Source organism: Chrysemys picta, chromosome 2, assembly GCF_011386835.1.
Source record: "Chrysemys picta bellii isolate R12L10 chromosome 2, ASM1138683v2, whole genome shotgun sequence".
NCBI classification, from domain to species: Eukaryota; Metazoa; Chordata; order Testudines; family Emydidae; genus Chrysemys; species Chrysemys picta.
Genome location: NC_088792.1, coordinates 107,645,325 through 107,668,502, shown reverse-complemented (window position 1 = coordinate 107,668,502; position 23,178 = coordinate 107,645,325). Strand labels below are relative to the sequence as shown.

Genomic DNA, 23,178 nt, shown 5'->3' with positions numbered 1-23,178 from the left:
CATAGTTTCTGGGATCTGTTTCTTGTGATGAGATAGAGCCTGGCTGGAGAGTGAAACTGAATATTCACGACAAGACTATTTACTTAAAAAATGACTCAGGAGCTGATGTCACAGTCATCTCAGAAGGGACTTACAATTACCTTCAATCCCTCCCAGAGCTGAAGTCACTTGACATAGCTCTGACTAGCCCTGGAGGTATTCTGAACTGCATGGGCCAGTTCACCACAGAATCAGCTTACCAAGAAAAAAGCTATGCATTCAGAGTGTATGTGATCAAATGGCCACAGACCAACAGCCTTCTCAGCCTCAGTGAGGCAGCCATGATGGGCCTAATGAGAAAGGTAGAAGAACTCAGTGGTGAATATCTGGTAATATTGGATTTTTGAAAGGCAGTCCAGAACAAATAATCTTAAGAGACAATGCTGAATCTTACAGGTACACACACCGTGCAGGATTACTATGCCAATACCTCATAAAATGCCCATCTGCTCCATTCTTTTTAACTCAGTTTCCATAAGTGAGAAAATCTCTGAGCCACCAGCATGTTATAAAGAAAAATGGAAAAATATGAATCTTTGTGGATCTTAAAAGACTTAATGAAGCAGTTGAGAGAGAAGAATATTTTCTCCCCAGAGTGAAAGGCACTACTGTATTATCCAAACTGGATGCCTTGAGTGGATTCTGGCAAATTCCTTTAGCCAAAAACAGTGCTAAATTGACTAAATTTATCACATCCTAATTTATCACATCTCTTTCAAAGACTACTTTTTGGGATTACCAATACACCTGAAATTTTCCAAAGAAAGATAGCAGAACAGTTAACAAACACAAATGGAGTTTCAGAGTGGTAGCCGTGTTAGTCTGTATCAGCAAAAAGAACAAGGAATACTTGTGGCACCTTAGAGACTAACAAATTTATTTGGGCACCCACTTCATCAGATGCATAGAGTGGAAAATACAGTAGGAATATATATATATATATATATATATATATATATATATAGGTACACAGAATATGAAAAGATGGGGGTTGCCATACCAACTCTAACCAGACAAATCAATTAAGGAGGGCTATTATCAGCAGGAGGAAAAAAAACTTGTGTAGTGATAATCAGGATGGCTCATTTCAAACAGTTGACAAGAAGGTGTGAGTAACAGTAGGGGGGGAAATTAGCATGGGGAAATAGTTTTGAGTTTGTGTAATGACCCATCCACTCCCAGTCTTTGTTCAAGCCTAATTTAATGGTGTCCAGTTTGCAAATTAATTCCAGTTCTGCAGTTTGTTGTTTAAGTCTGTTTTTGAAGTTTTTTTGTTGAAGAATTGTGACTTTTAGGTCTGTAATTGAGTGTCCAGGGAGGTAGAAGTGTTCTCTGACTGGTTTTTGAATGTTATAATTCTTGACATCTGATTTGTGTCCATTTATTCTTTTGCATAGAGACTGTCCAGTTTGCTCAATGTACATGGCAGAGGGGGGTTGCTGGCACATGATGGCATATATCACATTGGTAGATGTCCAGGTGAACGAGTCTCTGATAGTGTGGCTGATGTGATTAGGTCCTATGATGGTGTCCCTTGAATAGATATGTGGACAAAGTTGGCAATGGACTTTGTTGCAAGGATAGGTTCCTGGATTAGTGTTTTTGTTGTGTGGTGTGTGGTTGCTGGTAAGTATTTGCTTCAGGTTGGGGGGGCTGTCTGTAAGCGAGAACTGACCTGTCTCCCAGCGTCTGTGAGAGTGAGGGATCATCCTTCAGGATAGGTTGTAGATCCTTGATGATGCGCTGGAGAGGTTTTAGTTGAGGGCTGAATGTGATGGTTAATGGCATTCTGTTACTTTCTTTGTTGGGCCCGTCCTGTAGTAGGTGACTTCTGGGTACTCGTCTCAATTTGTTTCTTCACTTCAGCAGGTGGGTACTGTAGTTTTAAGAATGCTTGATAGAGATCTTGTAGGTGTTTGTCTCTGTCTGAGGGATTGGAGCAAATGCGGTTGTATCTTAGAGGTTGGCTGTAGACAATGGATCGTGTGATGTGATCTGGATGAAGCTGGAGGCATGTAGGTAAGTATAGCGGTCAGTAGGTTTCCGGTATAGGGTGGTGTTTATGTGACCATCGCTTATTAGCACTGTAGTGTCCAGGAAATGGATCTCTTGTGTGGACTGGTCCAGGCTGAGGTTGATGGTGGGATGGAAATTGTTGAAATCCTGGTGGAATTCCTCAAGGGCTTCTTTTCCAGGGGTCCAGATGATGAAGATGTCATCAATGTAGCGCAAGTAGAGTAGGGGCATTAGGGGATGAGAGCTGAGGAAGCGTTGTTCTAAGTCAGCCATAAAAATGTTGGCATACTGTGGTAGTTTTCATGTGTGATCTTAGATGGAAGAAAACAACAAGACCCTCAATGAAGTCCTAAACCTAATCAGACCTTCTGGACTGAAGCTAATCAAGGACAAATGCATTTTCCACTTACCCCAAATTGAGTTTTTGGGAAAAACAATAAACAAAGATGGGAACGTAACCCTGAGAACGTAAACGCAATTTGAGAATTGAATGCACCAACTAATGTACCAGAATAGAGACATATACTGAGGATGGTAAATTACCTTGGTCAATACCTACAAGATAATTCTACAGTGACAAAACCACTGAATGAACTGTTAAATTCCAACACTTATTGACTATGAGGGCCAAATCAAGAAATTGCCTTCAAAAAGATAAAAGAAATGATCTCAACAGCGGCAGTTCTCAAGTACTATAATGTGAACAAATCCACAAGGGTCATTGCGGATGCAAGCAGCTATGGCGTAAGTGGTGTGTTGTTGCAACAACATGGCTCTGAGTGGAAGCCAGTTGCATTTTGTTCTTGCACACTCACGGTAGCAGAAAAACAGTATGCACAGATTGAATAGGTGTGCCTGGTAAGAGTATGGGCCTGTGAGAACTTTTACAGAAGCAGACACTCACATGAAGCCCAACATCACACTCAGTTACCTGTGAACTCTAAGATGACATAAAGGTGTTCATGGATGGTATGAATGCATGCAGAGCATTGTCAGAAAAGACACCACACCACCTTCAAAAAGCAACCTCACAGACACTCAACTTCAGGAAGTTCTAAGTTACATTGGGGTGGCTGGCCCAAGTATCTAAAGGGTATGTCTACACTACGAAATTCGTTCGATTTAATAGAAGTCGATTTTTTAGAAATCGATTTGATACAGTCAATTGTGTGTGTCCCCACTAAGCGCATTAAGTCGGCGGTGTGCATCCACAGTACCGAGTCTAGCGTCGACTTTCAGAGTACTGCACTGTGGTAGCTATCCCACAGCTCCTGCGTCTCCGCCGCCCATTGGAATTCTGGGTTGAGCTCCCAATGCCTGATGGGGCAAAAACACTGTCGCAGGTGGTTCTGGGTACATGTCGTCCGGCCCCCTTCCCTCCCTCCCTCTTTGAAAGCAACAGCAAAAAATGGTTTCTCGCCTTTTTTCCTGGAAAAAGAATAGGAGTACTTGTGGCACCTTAGAGACTAACAAATTTATTAGAGCATAAACTTTCGTGGGCTACTGCCTATACATGCATCCGAAGAAGTGGACAGTAGCCCACGAAAGCTTATGCTCTAATAAATTTGTTAGTCTCTAAGGTGCCACAAGTACTCCTGTTCTTTTTGCGGATACAGACTAACACGGCTGCTACTCTGAAACCTTTTTTCCTGGGTTACCCGTGCAGACGACATACCACGGCAAGCATGGAGCCCGCTCAGCTCACTGTCAACGTATGTCTCCTGGGTGCTGCTGGCAGACGCAGTACTGCAGTGCTATACAGCAGCATCCCCTTGCCTTGCCTTGCCTTGCCTTGCGGACGGCAGATGGTGCAATACGACTGCTAGCCGTCGTCGTCATCCCGTGGGTGCTCCTGGCTGACCTTGGTTAGGTTGGTTGGAGGTGCCTGGGCAGACATGGGTGCTCCTGGCCGGCCTCGGTGAGGTCGGTTGGGGGCACCTGGACAAAAATGCGAATGACTCCAGGTCATTCTCTTCTTTAAGTTTTGTCTAATGGAGATTCAGTCCTGCCTGGAATATCATGCCAGCTGGAGGCTTTTGCTTCAGGGTGCTCCCCCAGTCGGCAGCACCGTGCAGTTGCACCTACCCCAGCCTACCCCTTGCTCCCATGGCTCATGAAGCCTGGACAGTAGTAAGGAGCAGTTCAACTATAGGCTGAGCAAGTGCATAATGGTGGTAGAATGTGCCTTTGGACGTTTAAAAGCTCGCTGGAGCAGTTTACTGACTCGGTTAGACCTCAGCGAAACCAATATTCCCATCGTTATTATATGTGAGAGTAAGGGGGAGACGTTTATGGCGGGGTGGGAGGTTGAGGCAAATCGTCTGGCCGCTGATTACGCGCAGCCAGACACCAGGGCGGTTAGAAGAGCACAGCAGGGCATGCTGTACATCAGAGAAGCTTTGAAAACCAGTTTCATGACTGGCCAGGCTACGATGTGAAAGTTCTGTTTGTTTGTCCTTGATGAAAACCCGCCCCCTTGGGTCACTCTACTTCCCTGTAAGCCAACCGCCCTCCCCTCCCCCCTTTGATCTCCACTTGCAGAGGCAATAAAGTCATTGTTGTTTCAAATTCATTCATTCTCTATTAATTTGTCACACAAATGGGGGGATAAGTGCCAAGGTAGCCCCGGAGGGGTTGGGGAGAAGGGAAGTACAGGGGTGGGGTAGTTGTAGGGGATCCCCCTAGAATGGCATGCAGCTCATCATAGAAGCGGCATGTCTGGGGCTCTGACCCGGAGCGGCCGTTTGCCTCTCTTCTTTGGTAGGCTTCACACGGGACTGCTGCGGGTCCCTGTTATAACCTCTGTCCTTCATGCCCTGGGAGATTTTTTCAAATATTCCAGCATTTCGTCTTTTGGAACGGAGTTCAGATAGCACGGATTCGTCTCCCCAAACAGCGATCAGATGCTGTACCTCCCATTCGGTCCATGCTGGAGCTCTTTTGCAATTCTGGGACTCCATGGTTACCTGTGCTGATGAGCTCTGCATGGTCACCTGTGCTGATCAGCTCGCTACGCTGGCCAAACAGGAAATGAAATTCAAAAGTTTGCGGGGCTTTTCCTGTCTATCTGGCCAGTGCATCTGAGTTGAGAGTGCTGTCCAGAGCGGTCACAATGGAGAACTCTGGGATGGCCAATACCGTCGAATTGCGCCACACTACCCCAAATTCGACCCAGCAGGGTCGATTTCAGCGCTAATCCCCTCGTCGGGGAGGAGTACAGAAATGGATTTTAAGAGTCCTTTAAGTCGACAAAAACGGCTTCATCATGTGGACGGGTGCAGAGTTAAATCGATCTAACACTGCTAAATTCGACCTAAACTCATAGTGTAGACCAGGGCTAAGAAAGTGACAAGAGACCACTTTGTAGTACGTGGACAATTAAGCAAGTCAAATGGAGTCATGATTAAAGGCAATTACCTTGTAATTCTAAACAAAATGAGAGGAGAAATCTTAAACCTCATCCATGAAGGATATCAAGGATTAACTAGATGTCGTAAATGGCCCAACCAGTCAGTGTGGTGGCTGGGCATCAGCAAGGACATAAAGAATAAGTATCTGCATGTGAACATTGAAGAACTAACGGACCAACACAACACAAAGAACCTTTAATAAAGATGCCTCTGCCAGACAGATGTTGGAAGTGACTAGCTGCAGATTTATACGAATTCAGTGGGCATCATTACCTGGTCATCATGAACTATTTTCCCATATATATAGAAATAATGTACTTGAAAGACATAACATGCTTCAGTGTTATTGAGAAACTGAAGTGCACTTTTCCTCATTTTGGTATTCCAGAACAACCAGTGACAGACAATGGATCCCAATTCACTGCAGCAGAATTTAAGTTCTTCTGAAGAAAATATGATTTTGATCATATTACTAGCAGCCCACATTACCTGCAAGCAAATGGAGAGGATGAGAGAGCTGTACAGACAGCCAAGAAAATCCTATAGCATGAAGATCCATTCCTTGCTCTTCTAAGCTACAGATCAATACCAGTAGCGGCTACTGCATATAGTCCAGCACAACTGCTGATGGGAAGACAATTCAGAACTACTGTTCCAACATTGGAAAAGAATCTATCTCCAAACTGGCCAGACATGAAGAGAGTAGCCAAATTGGACAAAAAGACTAAAAAAGCTTATGAACACTTTTACAACAGACATCACTCAGAGAACTGACAGATCTAGAACCTGGTGACTGTGTTCATGTCAAATTGGGTGGAGAAAAAGGATGAACAACTCCAGCTGTCGTAAAGAAAAAGAATCCAGTGCCCAGGTCATATGTGGTTGAGCATTCAACAGAAACCGTCAACATCTATAGTTTGTTCCTCAGAAAGAACAATCAACAGAGCAAACTGTTCAGATGGCAGATGCAAAACAAGAAGACTCAAGGATTCCAAACTGATGACCACAGCCAGCTGTTGCAACTAATGGACAGCCAGATGATCAAGTTGTTACATGTTGGGGTTGTGTAATTAGAAAACCAGCACAATTCAGAGATGCTTAACGGATTAAACTTCAAAGACCGCGTGATAGTGTACATATTGTAAAATGGTAGGATTGTAGAACTTAAAGAGGAAGATGTAATGGAATGCTAAACTGTATTGTACTGTTCAGTCACTAGGTTGCAATGTGTAAAATACTTTATTTAAATGAACCTCAGCCATACCTGGCATAGCATCAAAGGATCTTATGATGAACACATCTGGTGCATGTAAGCAAACTCTGTAACTAGTCCATTTCGGGTACAGAAGTATATGACACTCTGCAGAGGTTAAAGCCTTTCATGTGGAGGCCTCCGGATCATAATCGCAGCTGCAGAAGTTGCACTCCCATGGACTCTGATTCTGGCTGGTGTCCCTGAGCCCCAGCTCTCAAAGCGTGCGGAGATGACCATGCACAACATGCAGACTAATCCTGACTAGGCCAGCATTATGCTACACTAGGATGCTCTGGAGTAGGAAGGGGGACTGCACTGTGAAGAGTAGGGTTCCCAGATGTCCCGATTTTATAGGGAAAGTACCGATTTTTGGGGGGCTTTGTCTTATATAGGTGCCTATTACCCCCCACCTTCTGTCCCAAATTTTCAAACTTGCTGTCTGGTCACCCTAGCGAAGAGCAACCATCTGTACCTGCTCCTGGCCCATGGACCCCAGTCCTTGCAGAGCAACCACAAGGAGAGGTAAAGCCTCAGAGCTGGATCTGGGTTCCTTCTGTTGATGCCCATTTGAATGACCATAACTATATATTGTGGTTACTGAGAAGAGCTGTCAAACCGACTGAGTTCTGCAAGGCTTTCAATTACACACACACACACACACACACACGTATATCTACACTTCAAGCTGAGGGCTTGATTCCCAGCTTGAGGAGACATACCCATACTATCTCTGACTGAGTTAGCATGTTAAAAATAGAGCACAGCTATGGCAGCAAGAGTGGTGGGAGGGGCTTGCCCACCCCCCGCCCCCCAGTATGTGCCTAGCATCTCAGACAGGTAAATATTCAGGGCAGCTAGCCCCTTCTGCCGTTCACACTGCTGCAATCAGAGCTATTGTGGGTATGTCTCCTCAAGCTGGGAATCACATCTGTCACTCTGAGGGCTGGTCTACACTGCGGCGGGGGGGGGGGGGGAGTCGATGTAAGATACGCAACTTCAGCTATGGGAATGCGTAACTGAAGTCGACGTATCTTATTTCGATTTACCTCGGGTCCTCCCGGCGCGGGATCGACGGCTGCGGCTCCCCCGTCGACTCCGCTACCGCTGCTCGCCCTGGTGGAGTTCTGGAGTCCACGGGAGCGCGTTTGGGGATCGATATATCGCGTCTAGATGAGACACGATTTATCGATCCCCGATGGATTGATTACTACCCGCCGATTCGGCGGGTAGTCTGGACATACCCAAAGTGTAGAGTGTAGAGATACCCATCAGTTGAATTCTCCCCTCAGTTACATTAGGCAACCTGACTGAAGTAAATGGGCCTGGACTGGCATAATTCAAGGGAGAATTTGGTCCATCTTGTCTTATACTTTTTTTTGCTAATTCTGCTTAGGGAGAGCTACTGGTTTCCCAATTATATTTGCATTAAGTTTTTAGTCCATTGTTAAAAACAAAATAATTTTTCTAGAAAATGTCTATCTTGTATGAAAATTGCTACAGTGATCCTTGTATTACCTATTTTCATAATCTCTTGTAATCATTATAAAAATTAATTATAGACTATATTTTTGATGTGTCACCTGCCCTGCCTCTTATAAAGGTACATTTTCTTTCTTGACAATATACTACTGAAATTTTTTCAAATATTGCTTTTTTGTGTGACCCATGTCCAGCTTTTTATGACTATTGCTAATAATTAGAGCAACTGTTCTTCAATAGTGTGAATCTCTTACTAGAGGTTTTGAGCACTGTCACTAAAATAAGTATGTTGTAATATTTGGGCTATTATAAGAATTCGGTGTTGTTTAACATATGGTAATTTTTTTATTATTATTACTCACAAAAATACTGTAATGAACCATTTGCAGTACAGCAAAACGATTTCATCCTGTGAAAAGAGAAAATTTGGCAGTGAAACAAGCAGTTGAAAGAAATCTGAAAATAATGGTTGCCCTGTTAGCACAGAGAGCAAGTACTGAGAAGAATTAAAGGAACGTTTCATTTGTAAATCTATTACAGAGCCCTGATTATTCACTAGACAGGGGTTAAAGCAACAATTTCCTCTTTTAAAATGCATTTTGATTTGCTGTTTCTATCATTGCTGGATATGGCAGTAAACCAGCAATGTCATAAAAACAGAAGACGTAATTTGGAAAATAAAGCAGCTTAACCTGAAGCCATTGAGAGAGTTTTGTGATTGGCTTCAGTGAGTGCAGGCTCATACTCTTAGGATATGCTTGTTTTAAAGTCTTGGAGCCTGAATCTGACCTCATTTGAATGCAGTGGAGATACTCCAGGCTTACATCAATGTAACTAGGAACAGGATATATCCCCTGTCACTCATAAAATATTAAATTTAATAATCAGTTTGAAATTGTGGAAAATGTAAATCAGGCAGGATAGAACTGAAAGTGATGCCTGTCCCATATGTAGACACTGTATGTATTTTATATATTGTATGTGTGTATAATGTGTATATATATATATATACATGCAATATCAAAATACATTCATTTATAGGTATACTATCTGATTCTCCTCAGCTCAGAGTTTAGTGTTATCTTAATTACTTACAGGGTATTGAGATTAGAGTGACAAGGTTCCTTTTGTGTTAAGCAAGAGCTCACATTCCTGACTGATGAGCTACTCTCCTCTTTGCCTCTAGATGATCACAGGAAACAGTCTTAAAAACAAAACAAAAAACCAAACCAAAACAAAAAAAAGTTGGTAACTTGTGACTGACCTAATTGTGCAGTGGCAGGGCATTTTATTGCTAGGCAGGGCAGATCTGTGTTACAAGACACATTTGGGCTTTCCAGAGTCCGTAACCTGGTAGGTGAGAAAGTGTGCTGTGAATTGCTGGGCACCGTCTAATTCCATTTAGAAAAGACATGGCACACAATAGGAAATGTTAATGCTTATTTATCAACTGCAGGCCTAATTCTACACTATGTTTCACTGGTACAACCCAAATGAAGTTCGGGGAGAAGCTGGATGTCACTGAGAGCAGAGTTTGGCCCCGTTGTATAGTTATTAGTATAGACAGCCTTCCAAAGTGCAGCAGTGTTTCAGAACGTTAATTTATCTGTAGTAATTATTATCTATGGACCAAATCTTGAAGTCCTTACTCAGTCTATAATTGTGACTTGAGTGGCAGTTTCCACTGAGTAAGGATGTCAGGATGTGGCCGTATATTTGCTGTTTCGTTGGGAGTGGTGTGATAAGAGGAAGAACGGAACAAGCATCTGGGTTTTTTTCTTTTAGAAGCAACTTCAATCATACCTTTACTCCTTCCTTGTTGAATAGGGAGGTGCCATTTTACACTGTCACTTTTCAGAGTAGAACTGCAGTTTAATGACCATGGGGAAGTCCTCACATTGAGTCGTGTGCCTGCAGGAGTCAAAGGCTTACACACTGGTTTCAATTCTCACTTGGGCCTAGGGGTTTGGGAGAGGGTTATTTATTTTGTTTTTCAGTGTATGGGGTGGGAGCTTTGGGGATCTCAAGACATTTCCCTTAACTGGGCAATTTGCTGGATGATATTGGCAAGTGGAGGTCTCAGACCCATTTCTCCACATCAGGAGACATTTGCTGGGTGGGGGGAAAGGTGGGGTTGCTGGGAGACACAGAGGAGGAAGGGGAGAATTCCACAGGCAGACACATATTGCAGGGGTGGGATGGGATCACTCCAGCCAGCTGCGCTAAAGCAGCAAACTGAGCACGCACAGCTCTGGCAGCAGCAGATCAGACTTATTTATGGCATGTTTGTGGCAATAGATATAGCCATTTTATTGTCACATACAGAACTTCATGCATCAAGGTATATTGCATTGTGCATTGCTTCTAAACCAAAGGCCACTCTGTTTGCTTCATTCTTTAAATTGCTTTCTTACTTCACTATAATGTATTCCACTGTGATCTGTTCTTCTCTTACTATAGCTTTAATAATTGTATTTTTCAATGTAATTGAAAACCAAGCAGCACAAACAGTATGGTGGTGTTTGTTTATAGTGTATTTTCTGGTCATGTTATCCTTTTTCAGTGTTGGTGATTATGTACTATGGTTATTCTCAGATCTGTGCATGTGTTGATGCTCTTCTAACCACTTTCCTATACCATGACCATACCATAATCAATGTACTGCCTCTTATTTATTTTTTAAGAATATTTTAACAGGATTTTTAAATAGAATAAAATCTTTGATTAAATGTGAAAAACAAGAGCTAGCATCCTAGAAAATAAGGTTAACAAAACTGAGTAACATCCCCCTCAAACTTGCAGTAGAATTTTCGCAGCAGCCTCAGTCGTAAATATGTTTTGACAGCACTTATCGCTTTAATCATGATTTGTAACCCTATGGATTTTATTGTTTCTGCTGTCAGAAATCAATTTCAGTATTTAATGGCATTGTGTAACTCAGCCAAAGAGAATTTTGGTTTGATTTGATTTAAATGTTATTTGAAGCTTCATTGCTAAGATAAATCTTTTAAAAATAAATATTTTACTTAAAGCTCCATTTCTATGATACATCTTTTTTTTCTACACAAAGTGGTCCTCAGTTGACTAATAGATATTTTAAAAGCCTCAGGAATAATATACTACAGCTCAAAATGTAACGAAACAGATGAAATAGTTGTTTGTCTGTATTCCTCTTACTGATTTGCGGATCATGTATTATTTCTAAGTCTTTGGCCCTGATCCTGAAAACACTTAAGCGTGTGCTTGATCTTACCCATCATTGTAGACCCATTGGCACCAGTGGGAGTATTCACATAATTAAAGTTCAGCGCAATCATAAATATTTGTAGGATCAGGTCATAGCAGATATTTTTATCTAATCTATAAATATAATATTAATTCCTTTTGTTGAAAGAAATCTGTTCGAATCTGCCTCCAACCCATCATCAAAACTGTTGACATCAGTGGGAGTTCCCCTTACATGAATAAATTGCCCAAATTTGTATATATCTTTGGAGGAATCAAAAATTGTATATTTCGCTTAAAGAAGGGGGGAAAAGCATAGGAAATTAATTGAAGTATTGAGTTAACAATTATACTGTGTCTGTTAAAAGTCTCATCACTTACATCTTTTACAAGGTTAAAGTTTGACTTGCAAAAGGAAAAATATTGTGTGTGTTCCCTGTTGCTTCTTTATAAAACTGAAATGTTGGGGTTTTCTGTTCTTAATAATAATTAATAATACCTAGCTCTTATGTAGTTCTCTTTGTTAAAGATTAACATAGCTCTGCCCCTTTGTTTGAAGGAGCAGAAAGCTTTCACTCCTATAATCCTCCAAGAAGTTCTTCAAAGTAAACGGAGACAGACTTGAGTTTGCTGACATTTTTAAAGGAAAAAATGGTAAGGAAAAAAATGTGCAGGGGGATATGCAAGAGGAGAACCACCTTTCAGGAAGCAAAGATAGGCAAAGTCCCCCCCCCCTTTTTTTTTTTTTCCTTTTGTAGGTCATCTTTATCAAATGTCTGCTATTTCTGGTCTGCTGTTTCTGGTGGCATTTCCATTCATTTCCAGTCAAACTAGTATTTAGATCAAGGATGAAAACCAGGACCCATTGAAGTCAGTGGCAAAACTCCCATTAACTTCAGTATATCCAGGATTTCACCCTATGTTCTTTCAGTTATCTAAGCATGAGCAGTGATTTTTAGCTAACTATCTTTACTGTATTTCATTCAGAGAGCCTGCAGCTCGCACATGATAATATTTATGTTGTGGATGATATGGTTTTGGAACTATCAGAGGTAGAAGAGACAACATCAGTAAGCAGCTGTTTTGCATCAGAAGACACCACTGAAGACTCAGGTGTTGTGAGTTCTCCATCTGATGTTGTATCTTTGGATTCACAAAATGACAATATGAAATTGAAAGACAAGCCAGTGAATGGTCAGGAGGACTCTGCTGAAAGGGATGGAACTTGTGCAGCAGAGTTGTGCTCTGTGAGGAATACCTCCTGCGATAGCAATGATTCTGGAAATGCTCACCAGAGGTAAGTCCCACTTGTAAAATAATCTAAAAAAATCTCATTTGCCTTTCTTCTAGGAAAGCATTTAGCAAAGCCAGCTTCTACTTTTTGTTGCTATTTCATAACCCAATGCCAAATAAACACCTAAGGGCTCATCCTAATGAAAATATTTAGTGCCAAAACGCCCTAAGATCATGTGCTTGTAACAACTGGCAGAAGTAACTTTTTTGTTTTAATTTGTAATTTCTTGCAAAATTCTGCTGCTCTTCAGGGCTGATTTCTTCATGAAGGCTAAAATAATTCTGTTTCATAGTTTCGTTAATTCTGCAGCAGCGGTAATGTATGGGGGAAGGGCTGTAATTTTATTGCAGATCGGCATATCTACAGCAACACTGCCAACCAAGGAAATAGTGTTTATTAGACAAATAAATATTTTCCTGCAGTTTCTTCAGCCCAAATATCGCAGCATTCAGCTAATACATGAGAACCTAGAAACTGATTGCGAACACAAGTGAAACTGACTTTTCTTTTTATTTGCCAAAAGTCACATAGTGAGTCAATGGTGGAACTGGAAAGAAAACTCAGTTCTTAGTGCTCTGCAGATGCAAACCGGAAATCAAGGGGAGCTATGCCATCAGCAAAGAGGTTGGTCCAAGACGACACACAGAAGGGCACCCACTCTTTGTGATACTGCAAGATTCAAGAGGGAAAAAAAACCTGTTACTTCTTGTTCGACTCAAAGCCCCTGCTCCCTCTGTTTAGTATCTAATCTACTGTACCTTCAAAAGAGCATGTAGCATTGGCCTAATTATCTCCTTCCACACATTTCTGGGGGGGGAACTTGAAGTAGGGGATAAATTGGCCTGCAGTCAATAATTAATCCCTAAATCTGACCATGGGCCTAATCCTATTCCCATTGATGTCAACAGGTACAGGGTCAAGACTCCTTCGGATGTCTTTTTAACTCTGTCTTCCATGTGACTTTTCCTTGCTGTATAATCCACTATAGATCCCCTAATAATTTCTTTATGGAGGATGACATAGACTAGCACAATAAGTATGATTAGCACTAACTGCTTGATCTAAACCCCATTGAAGTCAGTGGAAAGACTCCCACTGATTTCAATAGGCTTTGTACAGGCCTCATGAGAGGAATAATCAGTCTTCACTTGAAACAGCAAGGCCCAAACTGATTAGATCAAATATGCATGTCCAGGCTGTTGTATACACTGCCCAAAAGTTACTACAATCTTCACTACCACAAGCACTCCTTACTCATCCCCAAATTTCATATCATAATTGTGACTTTGAAGCACAAAATACACCACAGCATAGCCCAGTAATATAGCATTCCTAATCAGTGCAAAGTATTTTGCAGCATTTGATGGCATGTTTCATGCTTCCCAATAAAGTGAAAGACCTATCGCATACCATTAAAATGTCACATACCACAGCTTAAAAGTCAACATCTGCCTTAATTTTCACTTCGCTGCAAGGCAAAAACATCTCTCGTTTTGGATTCAGCTTTGCCTCTGATCCACACAAAGAAGACAATAAAATTATGATTATAGAAAATTTTAGGAAATGTTACACATAAGCTAGAGATCTAAGTTATGGATCATGTGGGAAATATCACTTAAAATTTGCTAACTTTTGTCCATGTAAAAATCTCAATCCTCATGTTGAATTAGCAAATTGTGGGTGTTTTTTGCACGTATTACCTTTTATTTTTTTTAATTCACTTCCTGTGAGTATGAAAGCACTTCAGATCAACGTTAGGGACCTGTGGGAGCTTAAAATCTGTAACTGGTTTTAGTACTACGGCAACAGCAGCTGATGCTGCAGTACCAGAGATGCTGATAGCAAAATCTTTTAAACTGATGTGTTCTCTCCTACAGTGTGTGAATTCCAACTCCGCTCCTAACCTGTTTGCAAACAAACTAGTATTGAAAACAATGCCATTTTTACTCCCCTTGAGGTCAACTCCTTAAGTCTTCAAAAAACCACTTATTGGGAAAGAAAATAAATGTTTGTTTATTTTTTAAATACCTGTTTGTATTAAAATCTTAGGTTCATTATCTGAATTTGAGTCAGTTTTAAAAATTTAGCAGGAAAATTTAGAGCATGTCACTTTCAAAGCTTCTATGTCATAGCAGATCCACTGCCTATGTAGTAAAGTCAGCTGAAGACTTTGGGATTCTATGTTGTTCCTTAGATGAGCAGGGACTGTAGAACTGAGCCTTCTACACAATCCCCTCTCCTCCATCTGGGAGCTGAACTCCCGTGAAGTCAAAGTAGAGTTTTGTATGAACAGTTTACAATAAATTATACTTTCTTATATTTCTGTTCCTTAAGCATTGGAGCTCCAGTAGAAAACAATGCATGAAATTCATGAATTCTTGCTAAATTTCTACCAGTTCCAGATATTAGGCTCTAGATCAACTTTAAAATAAAATAAACTGGAAAGCATGTAACTGTTATAAAGGACAAGTAATATGTGATGTAAAATGCTGTTGTCTTGATTCACTTTAATAATCCAGGAGCCAATTAGTTTTGCGTTATATGAAAGTGTACCAGTTAGCAAGAATGGGACAGAGTCATCTCTGGTTCTGAACTCCATTGAGCCCAGTGCAGTTACACCAGGGACTAGTTTGGCCCAGTATTTGAAAACTGATTGTAAAGGCTGTTACAGAAGATTCTAAACATTTTGTATTATTTTTACTAATCATTATAAAGTTGACTAAACGCTAGGCTTTAGTTACTTTACAAAATAGTTTCTAGGAAAACAGACCTATTACAGAAAGAAAAGGTCTGAGTCTCATTTGCACTGAAGACACTTTACAGAGTTCTGGCAGTGGGAGTAAATTACATTCACACACTTTAAGGCCCGTCTGCACTGTCAGTGCAGTAAAGAGCCTATGAGTAAGTGAAAATCAGGTCCAAAGTGTTTACATAAGCTAATGAGTCCCACATAATGCTTAGCTCATGCTCCAGGAGGTATTCTACGATGTTGCCTACTTTTGGCAAATTATATTTTTTAATTCATTTTGTTCAGGCTTCCAGGGGCCTTCAGGCATGGGTGGCTTTAAAAATTAAAAGTTTATTTATTATTTATTATCGTAAGGGATGTATGACTAAACTCTGAGAAAGTGCAACTGAAATACATGCCAGCCTTTGAAAATCACTTGAGAGAATTACAATCCGAGTCTGACCATCAAATGCTATGTAAGTCAGTGAAAACCATGTGTGCATTCAAAGGCAAAATCTGGCTCTTAGTATGCAGTAGACTTGTATGTGTTTGCAAGCATAAATCTGTGCTCAGATATGAAATGACATGTACAACTATCTTCACACTTTCAGAACTGACAATGACTACAGCAATTGTATCTCCAACAAAGTTTTCTCAAGTAGAAGGCCTTATAGGGTACTTACTACCCATAATACGCAGGGCAGAGAGATTTCAGAGTAAGACCCCAAATCCTGCAAGCTGCTCCAGCAGGTGACCAGAATGCTAGAGCTGTGCAAATAATGGATTTTTTGTTTCACTGGTGATTCCAAAAAATTGGCAGGGGAGAAGGGGGAGACATTTTTGGATCAACCCAAAAATGAAGTATTTTGACATTTCTGGTGAATGGGGAAAAAAAAGGATTTTGTTTTGATTTCAAGCATTTTAACGTGTTTTCAATAAAATTAAAGGACATTTCTAAACAAAAATTGGTTTTGAACCAAAACATTTATTTTCAAAAATGTCTGAACAAAATATTTCTTTTTTTTTATCAGCTTTGTTCTTTTTCAAAAGGAATAGCTCACTGATATCATGTCTGTTTTGGGATTAAGAAGAGCACTGCACTGGGAGTCCAGTCTATTCTGGGCTCTGCCATCAACTTGCTGTGTGACTTTGGGCAAGTCACTTCACCTTTCTGTGCCTCTGGTTTCCTTTTCACCATTTGTCTGGTTTAATTGTAAACTCTTACGGGCAGAGCTTGTTTCTTGCTATGGGTATGGCTACACTGAAGCTGGGAGGTGTGATTCCCAGCTCACGTAGACATACCTGTGCTAGCTCTGCTTGAGCTAGTATGCTTAAAATAGGAGTGCAGCCAGTGTAGCATGAGTGCCGGCTCGGGCTAGACCCAGGGGTCTGGGCTGTTGTACGTAGTTGGCTAGCCCAAACTGCCACCGTACTACCATAGCCTCACTGCTATTGTTAGGTGGCGTCTCAAGCAGAGCTAGAGGGTACATCTATGCCTAAGTGTTTTCACAGTGCCTAGCACAATGTACTCCTGGTTTCAGTTGGGGGCCTTAGGATCTACCATAATAGAAAAAATGATTGTAAGCATCATTAAGCATTGACCCTGAACACCCTTTCAGCCTAACTCTCTCCCTTAATATCCCTCTTTGCAACTGACTTCTTTTGGTTAGCGTCTTATCACATACCTGCTCACAAAATTTTAATATATAGTATTATATGAATAATAAGCAAACCACAGAGAAGTTAAAATGTTGCATACATAGCAATAAACACATCTCATGATCTCTCACAGTTGTAACTCCTGTCCTCCCATACCCCTTCTTTTCCCATTCTTTGTTTGGTGTCAGCACGCCAGCTCCTTGGGGCAAGGATCGGTCAGTGTTATATATCTGCAAAGCATCATGCACACCTACTGTGTGGAACTGTATAAATAATTACACACAAAATGCTGTGTTAAAACAATATTATTCAGGTTGTAAAATCAAGCAGTCAAAAGTTAGGCTCCGCTAGTGCAACCTTCATTTGGCCCCCTGGTGCTTTTGTATTACAACATAGTCTTTAATCACATGATCACATATTAATTTTTCTCCAGGACCCCCATTCTGTGCACAGAATAGATAGTGCTCACTTAATGAGCAGCTATTCAATATTTTGTTTTATCCTCTTTGCTCAGTTTGGGGCCCTGTGCCTTATTTACTGCTTATTTATTCAAACCCTGCTCTGAAGTCAGAATTATTAATTTCCTCATGAGCTTACCTATGGTGCTCATCACTCTTGTATCCAAGTACTTCCTGAATACTAATTAATTTATTTTCACAGCCCCCCAGTGAGGTGTGGGGTTGGCATTACCCCCATTTTATACATGGGAAATTGAGACACAGAGAGATTAAGGTCAAAAGTGTCCACTAATTTTGGGTTCCCATTTCAGACTCCTAGGACCTGATTTTTCAGAGTACTTAGTAGTATATAGCATTTAATGTGTTGAAATATAGCTCCTGCTGACCTTGAAGTTGCAATTCTGAGTGCTCAGAATTAGCGCTGGGTGAAATGTTTTTAGCAAATAACGTTTTTGCTGAAAAATGCTTTGGGGGGGGGGGGCTCCAAAACCATTTGCAGATTTGGGTCAAATTTGAATAATAGTTTCAGCCAAAGAACTATGGGGGAAAATCAAAAAAGTCCAAACATTTTTCTTTGACTGTTTTGAACCATTTCATTTGGGCTTTTTCATTTTGAAATGTCATGCTATTTTGAAATCTGACCAATTTTTTAAGACACACAAACACACACACAAAGATGAAAACCACCCAAAATTGTCCAAATTGAACCAAAAAACTTGGGGGGGGGAAATGGTTTCAGTTGACCAAAATATTTTAAGATCCACCACACAGACCTTTGCCACTTGAGCTAACAAAGTAAATGATAGCACTAGTAGGTTGCCATCCTGTATGTAGACAAGCACTAGAAGGGGATGAGAGACACACTTTCCCAGTGGGTTTCACTTTTGCACATATTTGCTGATGGCAAAGAAAAGGGGAGACTCAGGAATCTTGGCTTCCATTCCAGGCTCTGGAAGGCAGTGTGTCTAGTGGGGACAGACTGTTCTGCCCATTTCCTATAAGCCTGACCCCTTCTGCCCCACCCTCTCCAACCTCTGTCTGCCTTGTCTCTTTCGCACACCTGGCTTCTTGTCTTAGTCCCAGTCTCTTTGGCCAGCCAGTCCTGATCTCTCTCTCCAGACTCACTGTCTGAGTCTCAATTTATTCCACAACTCGGTCTCACCCAACTCTACTTACCCAGCCAGTCCCAGTTCCCCACCCTCATGCCCAGCTCCTTGTCCCCAGTCTCCTTGCCCAGTCAGTCCCAGTTTCTCTTGCCTGGCTTCTCATCCAAACTCTCTCCCTCACCTCACTAGTTCCCAGTCACAGTCTTCATTCCCAGGCTCCTCATCTAATCTCCCTCACCCACAACCCTAGCTCTTTGTCCCAGTTCTCCCTCTGCACCCTAGCTCCTTGTCAGATCTGTCTCATCCCTCCCATCTCCCTCCACTGGTTCCTAGTCCCAGTCTCCCCCCAAGCTGTGTCCAAACTCGATTTCCCCTCCATCAGCCAAATGACTTACAGTCCCCCCTCTTGGTCTCTCACCAGTTTCCAGTCTCATTCTTTCCCCCACAGCTCCCAGTCTTTTGCCCAACCAATTAGCCTCTTTCTCTGTGACGCCTGTCCCAGCTTTCCCACCAAATTAGTTCCAGTATCCCCCACTCCAACTCCCTGTCCCAGTTTCTCTCCCTTCTCCAGCCCCAGTCTCACCAGACTCCTTGTTCTCTCCCTCATGTCCCACGTTTATCCCCTTTGCATTTGAATCAGATTACTTCCTCCCTCACAGTTCCTGGGCGCAAGTAGTGTGGTCACTGAGAGCAGAGGACAGACGCTCCCTTGTCTGACTTCCAGTGCCTGACCCCACCCTTGTCCAGAGGGGCAGGGGGAGCAGCCATTACAGGAAAGGTCCGGGTTCTCCCATGTAACCCTGGGTTGGAGTATACTCAGTCTCACTGTGGGAATGGCTTTGGTGCATACTCTGGGTCATCACTAGGAGCTGAGAGGCTCAAGCATGCTCAGTGAGGGCAGACTTCAGAGATTTTAGCTGCTGTTGAGCATATGCAAACTGTGATTTTTCAAAGGCTTCTAGCTTGGGCAGATTTTCACAGGAATGCAAAAGGCACATCCCTTAAGAAAGGCCACTCACTTCCAAATTTCAAGTCCTTGCTCCAAAGAGATCTCAAGAATTTTTTAGCATGGCAAAACAGCATATTTTTCCCTGGCCTTATTCTCAGAAACAGCCGAATTCCCCAAAAATGCCAGAGGCAAACACCCAGCCTTGAAAATTGCAGCCCAAACAGTTAAAGTTCCACAGAGATGTATGCAACTGAAAACAGGGTCTTACAATGGAAAAGTCAGGCAACCTTAATAACATGCAGTGCTACCAGCCCCACCTATAATAATAATAAATAATAATAACCAGCTAGAGATTTGTAAACTATAAAGTAGAGGAATGTGCAGATTACAAAGCCAAAAAATGCAGCATTCTTAGCCTGTGACCAGATGTGTAAACCCAACACAGTGCTGAGCCATGAGTTAATAACTGTCCATGGGCTATGGGAAGGGGATTTTTCCCTTGCCTGAGTTATAGTTTCAGCAGTAACAAGTGGAGGCAAATTCCTCCAGGTGAAGCTGATTGAGGGCATGAAAAAAATCTGTTGGGATCAATTAATGACCTGGATTCTAATTAAGGAGCCTATTTCCTCTCTTTCTTGGGGAGTTTGTAACACCTGACTCTCATCCGAGTAGCTGAGGCTATTGTGAGCAGCAGGAGAAAGGTCTTTTTATTACCGATCTGAGAAAGTGTTGTTCTGTTGTTACAGAGCTGATTGGTTTTTGATGGGCTGATGATAAAAGAGTAGGGGTGGGTGAACTTGTGCTTAATTTTCAGCCCATTTAAACTTGAATGATACAAGCTTTGTGTTCCTTAGGGAAAATGGGAACGGGGAGAAGAGGGGGGGAAATGTAATGATGAAATTCAAGCAGAAAGTGGTCAGAGTGAAAAACAAATATAGAGAAACTAGTGGAGGAAGAGCAGAGAGGAACATAGAAATTCTAATGAAAAATGAATATCCCACATAGAACATCTATGCCACTTGTGACAGCCTAGCATTGGGACAGGGGAGAGTTTTTATAGAATGATGGAAAGGGGCCTGAAGAGGTCATCTAGTCCTGCCTAACTGCCCTGGGGCAGGATCAAGTAAACCTAGACCACCCCTGACAGGTGTTTCTCCAGCCTCTTCTTAAAAATCTATGTTGTGGATTCCACAGCCACCCTGAGAAGCCTATTCCAGAGTTTAAGTATCTTTATACTTAGACAGTGTTTCATAATATCTTTTTACTGCACATTAAGCAAATTACTTGTTGTCCTACCTTTAGTGGACATGGAGGCCAACTGATCATTGGTCTTTATAACAGCCCTCAGATATTTGAAGACTGTCATCAGGTCTTCCCTGAGTCTTCTTTTCTCAAGATGAAACATGCCCAGTTTTTTTTTAACCTTTTCTCATAGGTCAGGTTTTCTAAAGCTTTTATCATTTTAATTGCTCTCTTATGAATTCTGTCCAATTTGTCCACATCTTTCTTAAATTGTGGCGCACAGACCTGGAGATAGTACTCCAGCTGAGGCTCCCACCCACAGTGCTGGATAGAGCAGGAAAATTACATCATGTGTCTTCAATACAACACTCCTACTAATATATCCCAGAATGATATCAGCCTTTTTTGTAACTGCATCATATTGTTGATTCATATTCAATTTGTGATCCACTATAACTCTCAGATCCTTTTCAGCAGTGGTACTGCTTAGACAGTTATTCCCTATTTTGTAGTTGTGTGTTTGATTTTTTTTAATTCCTAAATGTAGTACTTTGCACTTGTCTTTATTGAATTTCATCTTGTTGAATTCAGGCCCTTTCTCCAATTTGTCCTGGGTTTTTTTGGAATTCTAATCCTATCCTCCAAAGTGCTAGCAACTCCTCCCAGATTGGCATCATCTGCAAATTTTATAAACGTGCTCTTCACTCCATTATCTAAGTCATTAATGAAAATATTGAAAAGTACCAGACCCAGGATTGACCCCTGTGAAACCTCACTAGATACGTTCCGGCACACTCTCACCATTTTGTAGTGATCCATTGATAACGACTCTTTGAGAATGGTCTTTTAACCAGTTTTGCACCCACTTTATACTGTACTAATTTAATCTAGATCTCATTTCCCTAGTTTGTTTATGAGAATGTCATGTTGGACTGTACTATCCATAATACATAGGAGAGGTTTTATTTTAGTGAGGTAAAAAGGATATTTTACTTTATCTGAATTGTGCTTATAGGGAAGAAATAGATTAAAATGGGAGAATTTGGGGGAATGGAAATTACTTTTATGGACCCGGTAAATGTTTGAGAGGTTCACAACCCTCAGATTCTACAAATATGGTTTATTTCCATCCTTTCCTTCTCTATCTCTGGCTTCCCCCTCCCTTCATTCCTCCCCTCCTCTCCCTCCCCCCATCTTAAAAATCTGGACATGTTCATGCATTTCTTTGCTGACTGATGCACATAGAGGGAAGATGATGATGAAACTATTATTCTAAAGTAATAGACATTCACGGTCATTAGAGTAACAATCCAAGCTAGCCTTTTAATTAAATGTATACATAAGCAAAGTGTCTTGTGCTTGTGGAATTGTAGAATCTTTCACATGTAAGGAAGTGTAGTATTGATAAAGCTGCAGTGCTGGGAGTTAGGAGATCAAGATTCTGGCTCAGATTTTTGGTGCTCAACCATAGACAAGTACTATAACCTCACAGTACCTCAGTTTCCCCATCTTTAAAACTGGGGTAATATTTCTACACTCCAAAGTGGTATATTGTGGGTTGATTCATTAATGTTTATATGTAAAGCACTCAGATAATATTAGATGGGAGGCCTTAAGAAATGCAAAGCAGTAATATATATTAAGCAGCAACATTTTTAATTTCAGTGTGGTGTTTTTTGACCAGTGAACATGAGAGACCTATAGTAGGAATGCACATTATTTTTGCTACAAAGAAGCAACCCAATTTTTCTCTCAAATATACTCATGCAGTTCCCATTAAAATCAATTGGTGGTAATGCTTATATATCTGAGGGCAGAACTGGGCCCATATATCCTAATCTTGGCAAGCCAGTTACTCTTTGAGAATGGGAATTAGATGTATTCAACCTTTCTGCACACTTTTACCCTCCTATAAATATAATACACTCCAATAAACCTGATAACCAAACTCTCCTGTGTCCAAAAAGGGAGTGCTGCTTGCCTTTTATTCTCCTTTAACAACACGAAAAGCAGGGATATGTGGCATTCAGACAATGGCAGAATACAGACCTAATATTTTTTCTTTTCTTCTATTTGCCTGTCACTTTCAGAAACCTTGCATTAAAGACAAATGATGACTTTATTATCTAACCGGTCCCAAATGGAATGTACTTTCCAATACATTAACAGCATACAATTTGGCACTGTTTGCAGGTTTTGGTCATATGAAGCTGGAACATTAAAAGTTTTCACACTGAAGTTCACTTGCACCTCAGAAAGGAGGGAGTAGACTTGGGGAGAAAGGAGATCATTTTCTAACATTTTTGGCGGAGGGAAGG

At 41.3% G+C, this 23,178-nt stretch overlaps 1 protein-coding gene across 37 annotated transcripts in view; it reads left to right on the top strand.

The window, feature by feature from the left end:
• The window catches only part of COBL (cordon-bleu WH2 repeat protein), a 245,375-nt gene that overhangs the window by 199,741 nt on the left and 22,456 nt on the right, over positions 1–23,178 (top strand). For 36 of the 37 annotated variants that reach the window (XM_065583957.1, XM_065583946.1, XM_008179169.4 and 33 more), the window contains one exon: positions 12,412–12,721. The exons of the other annotated variant lie outside the window; for it this stretch is intronic. In XM_065583957.1, the coding sequence (XP_065440029.1) occupies positions 12,412–12,721 (310 nt within the window). The remainder of the gene's footprint in view (positions 1–12,411; positions 12,722–23,178) is intronic. 37 annotated transcript variants of the gene reach the window in all.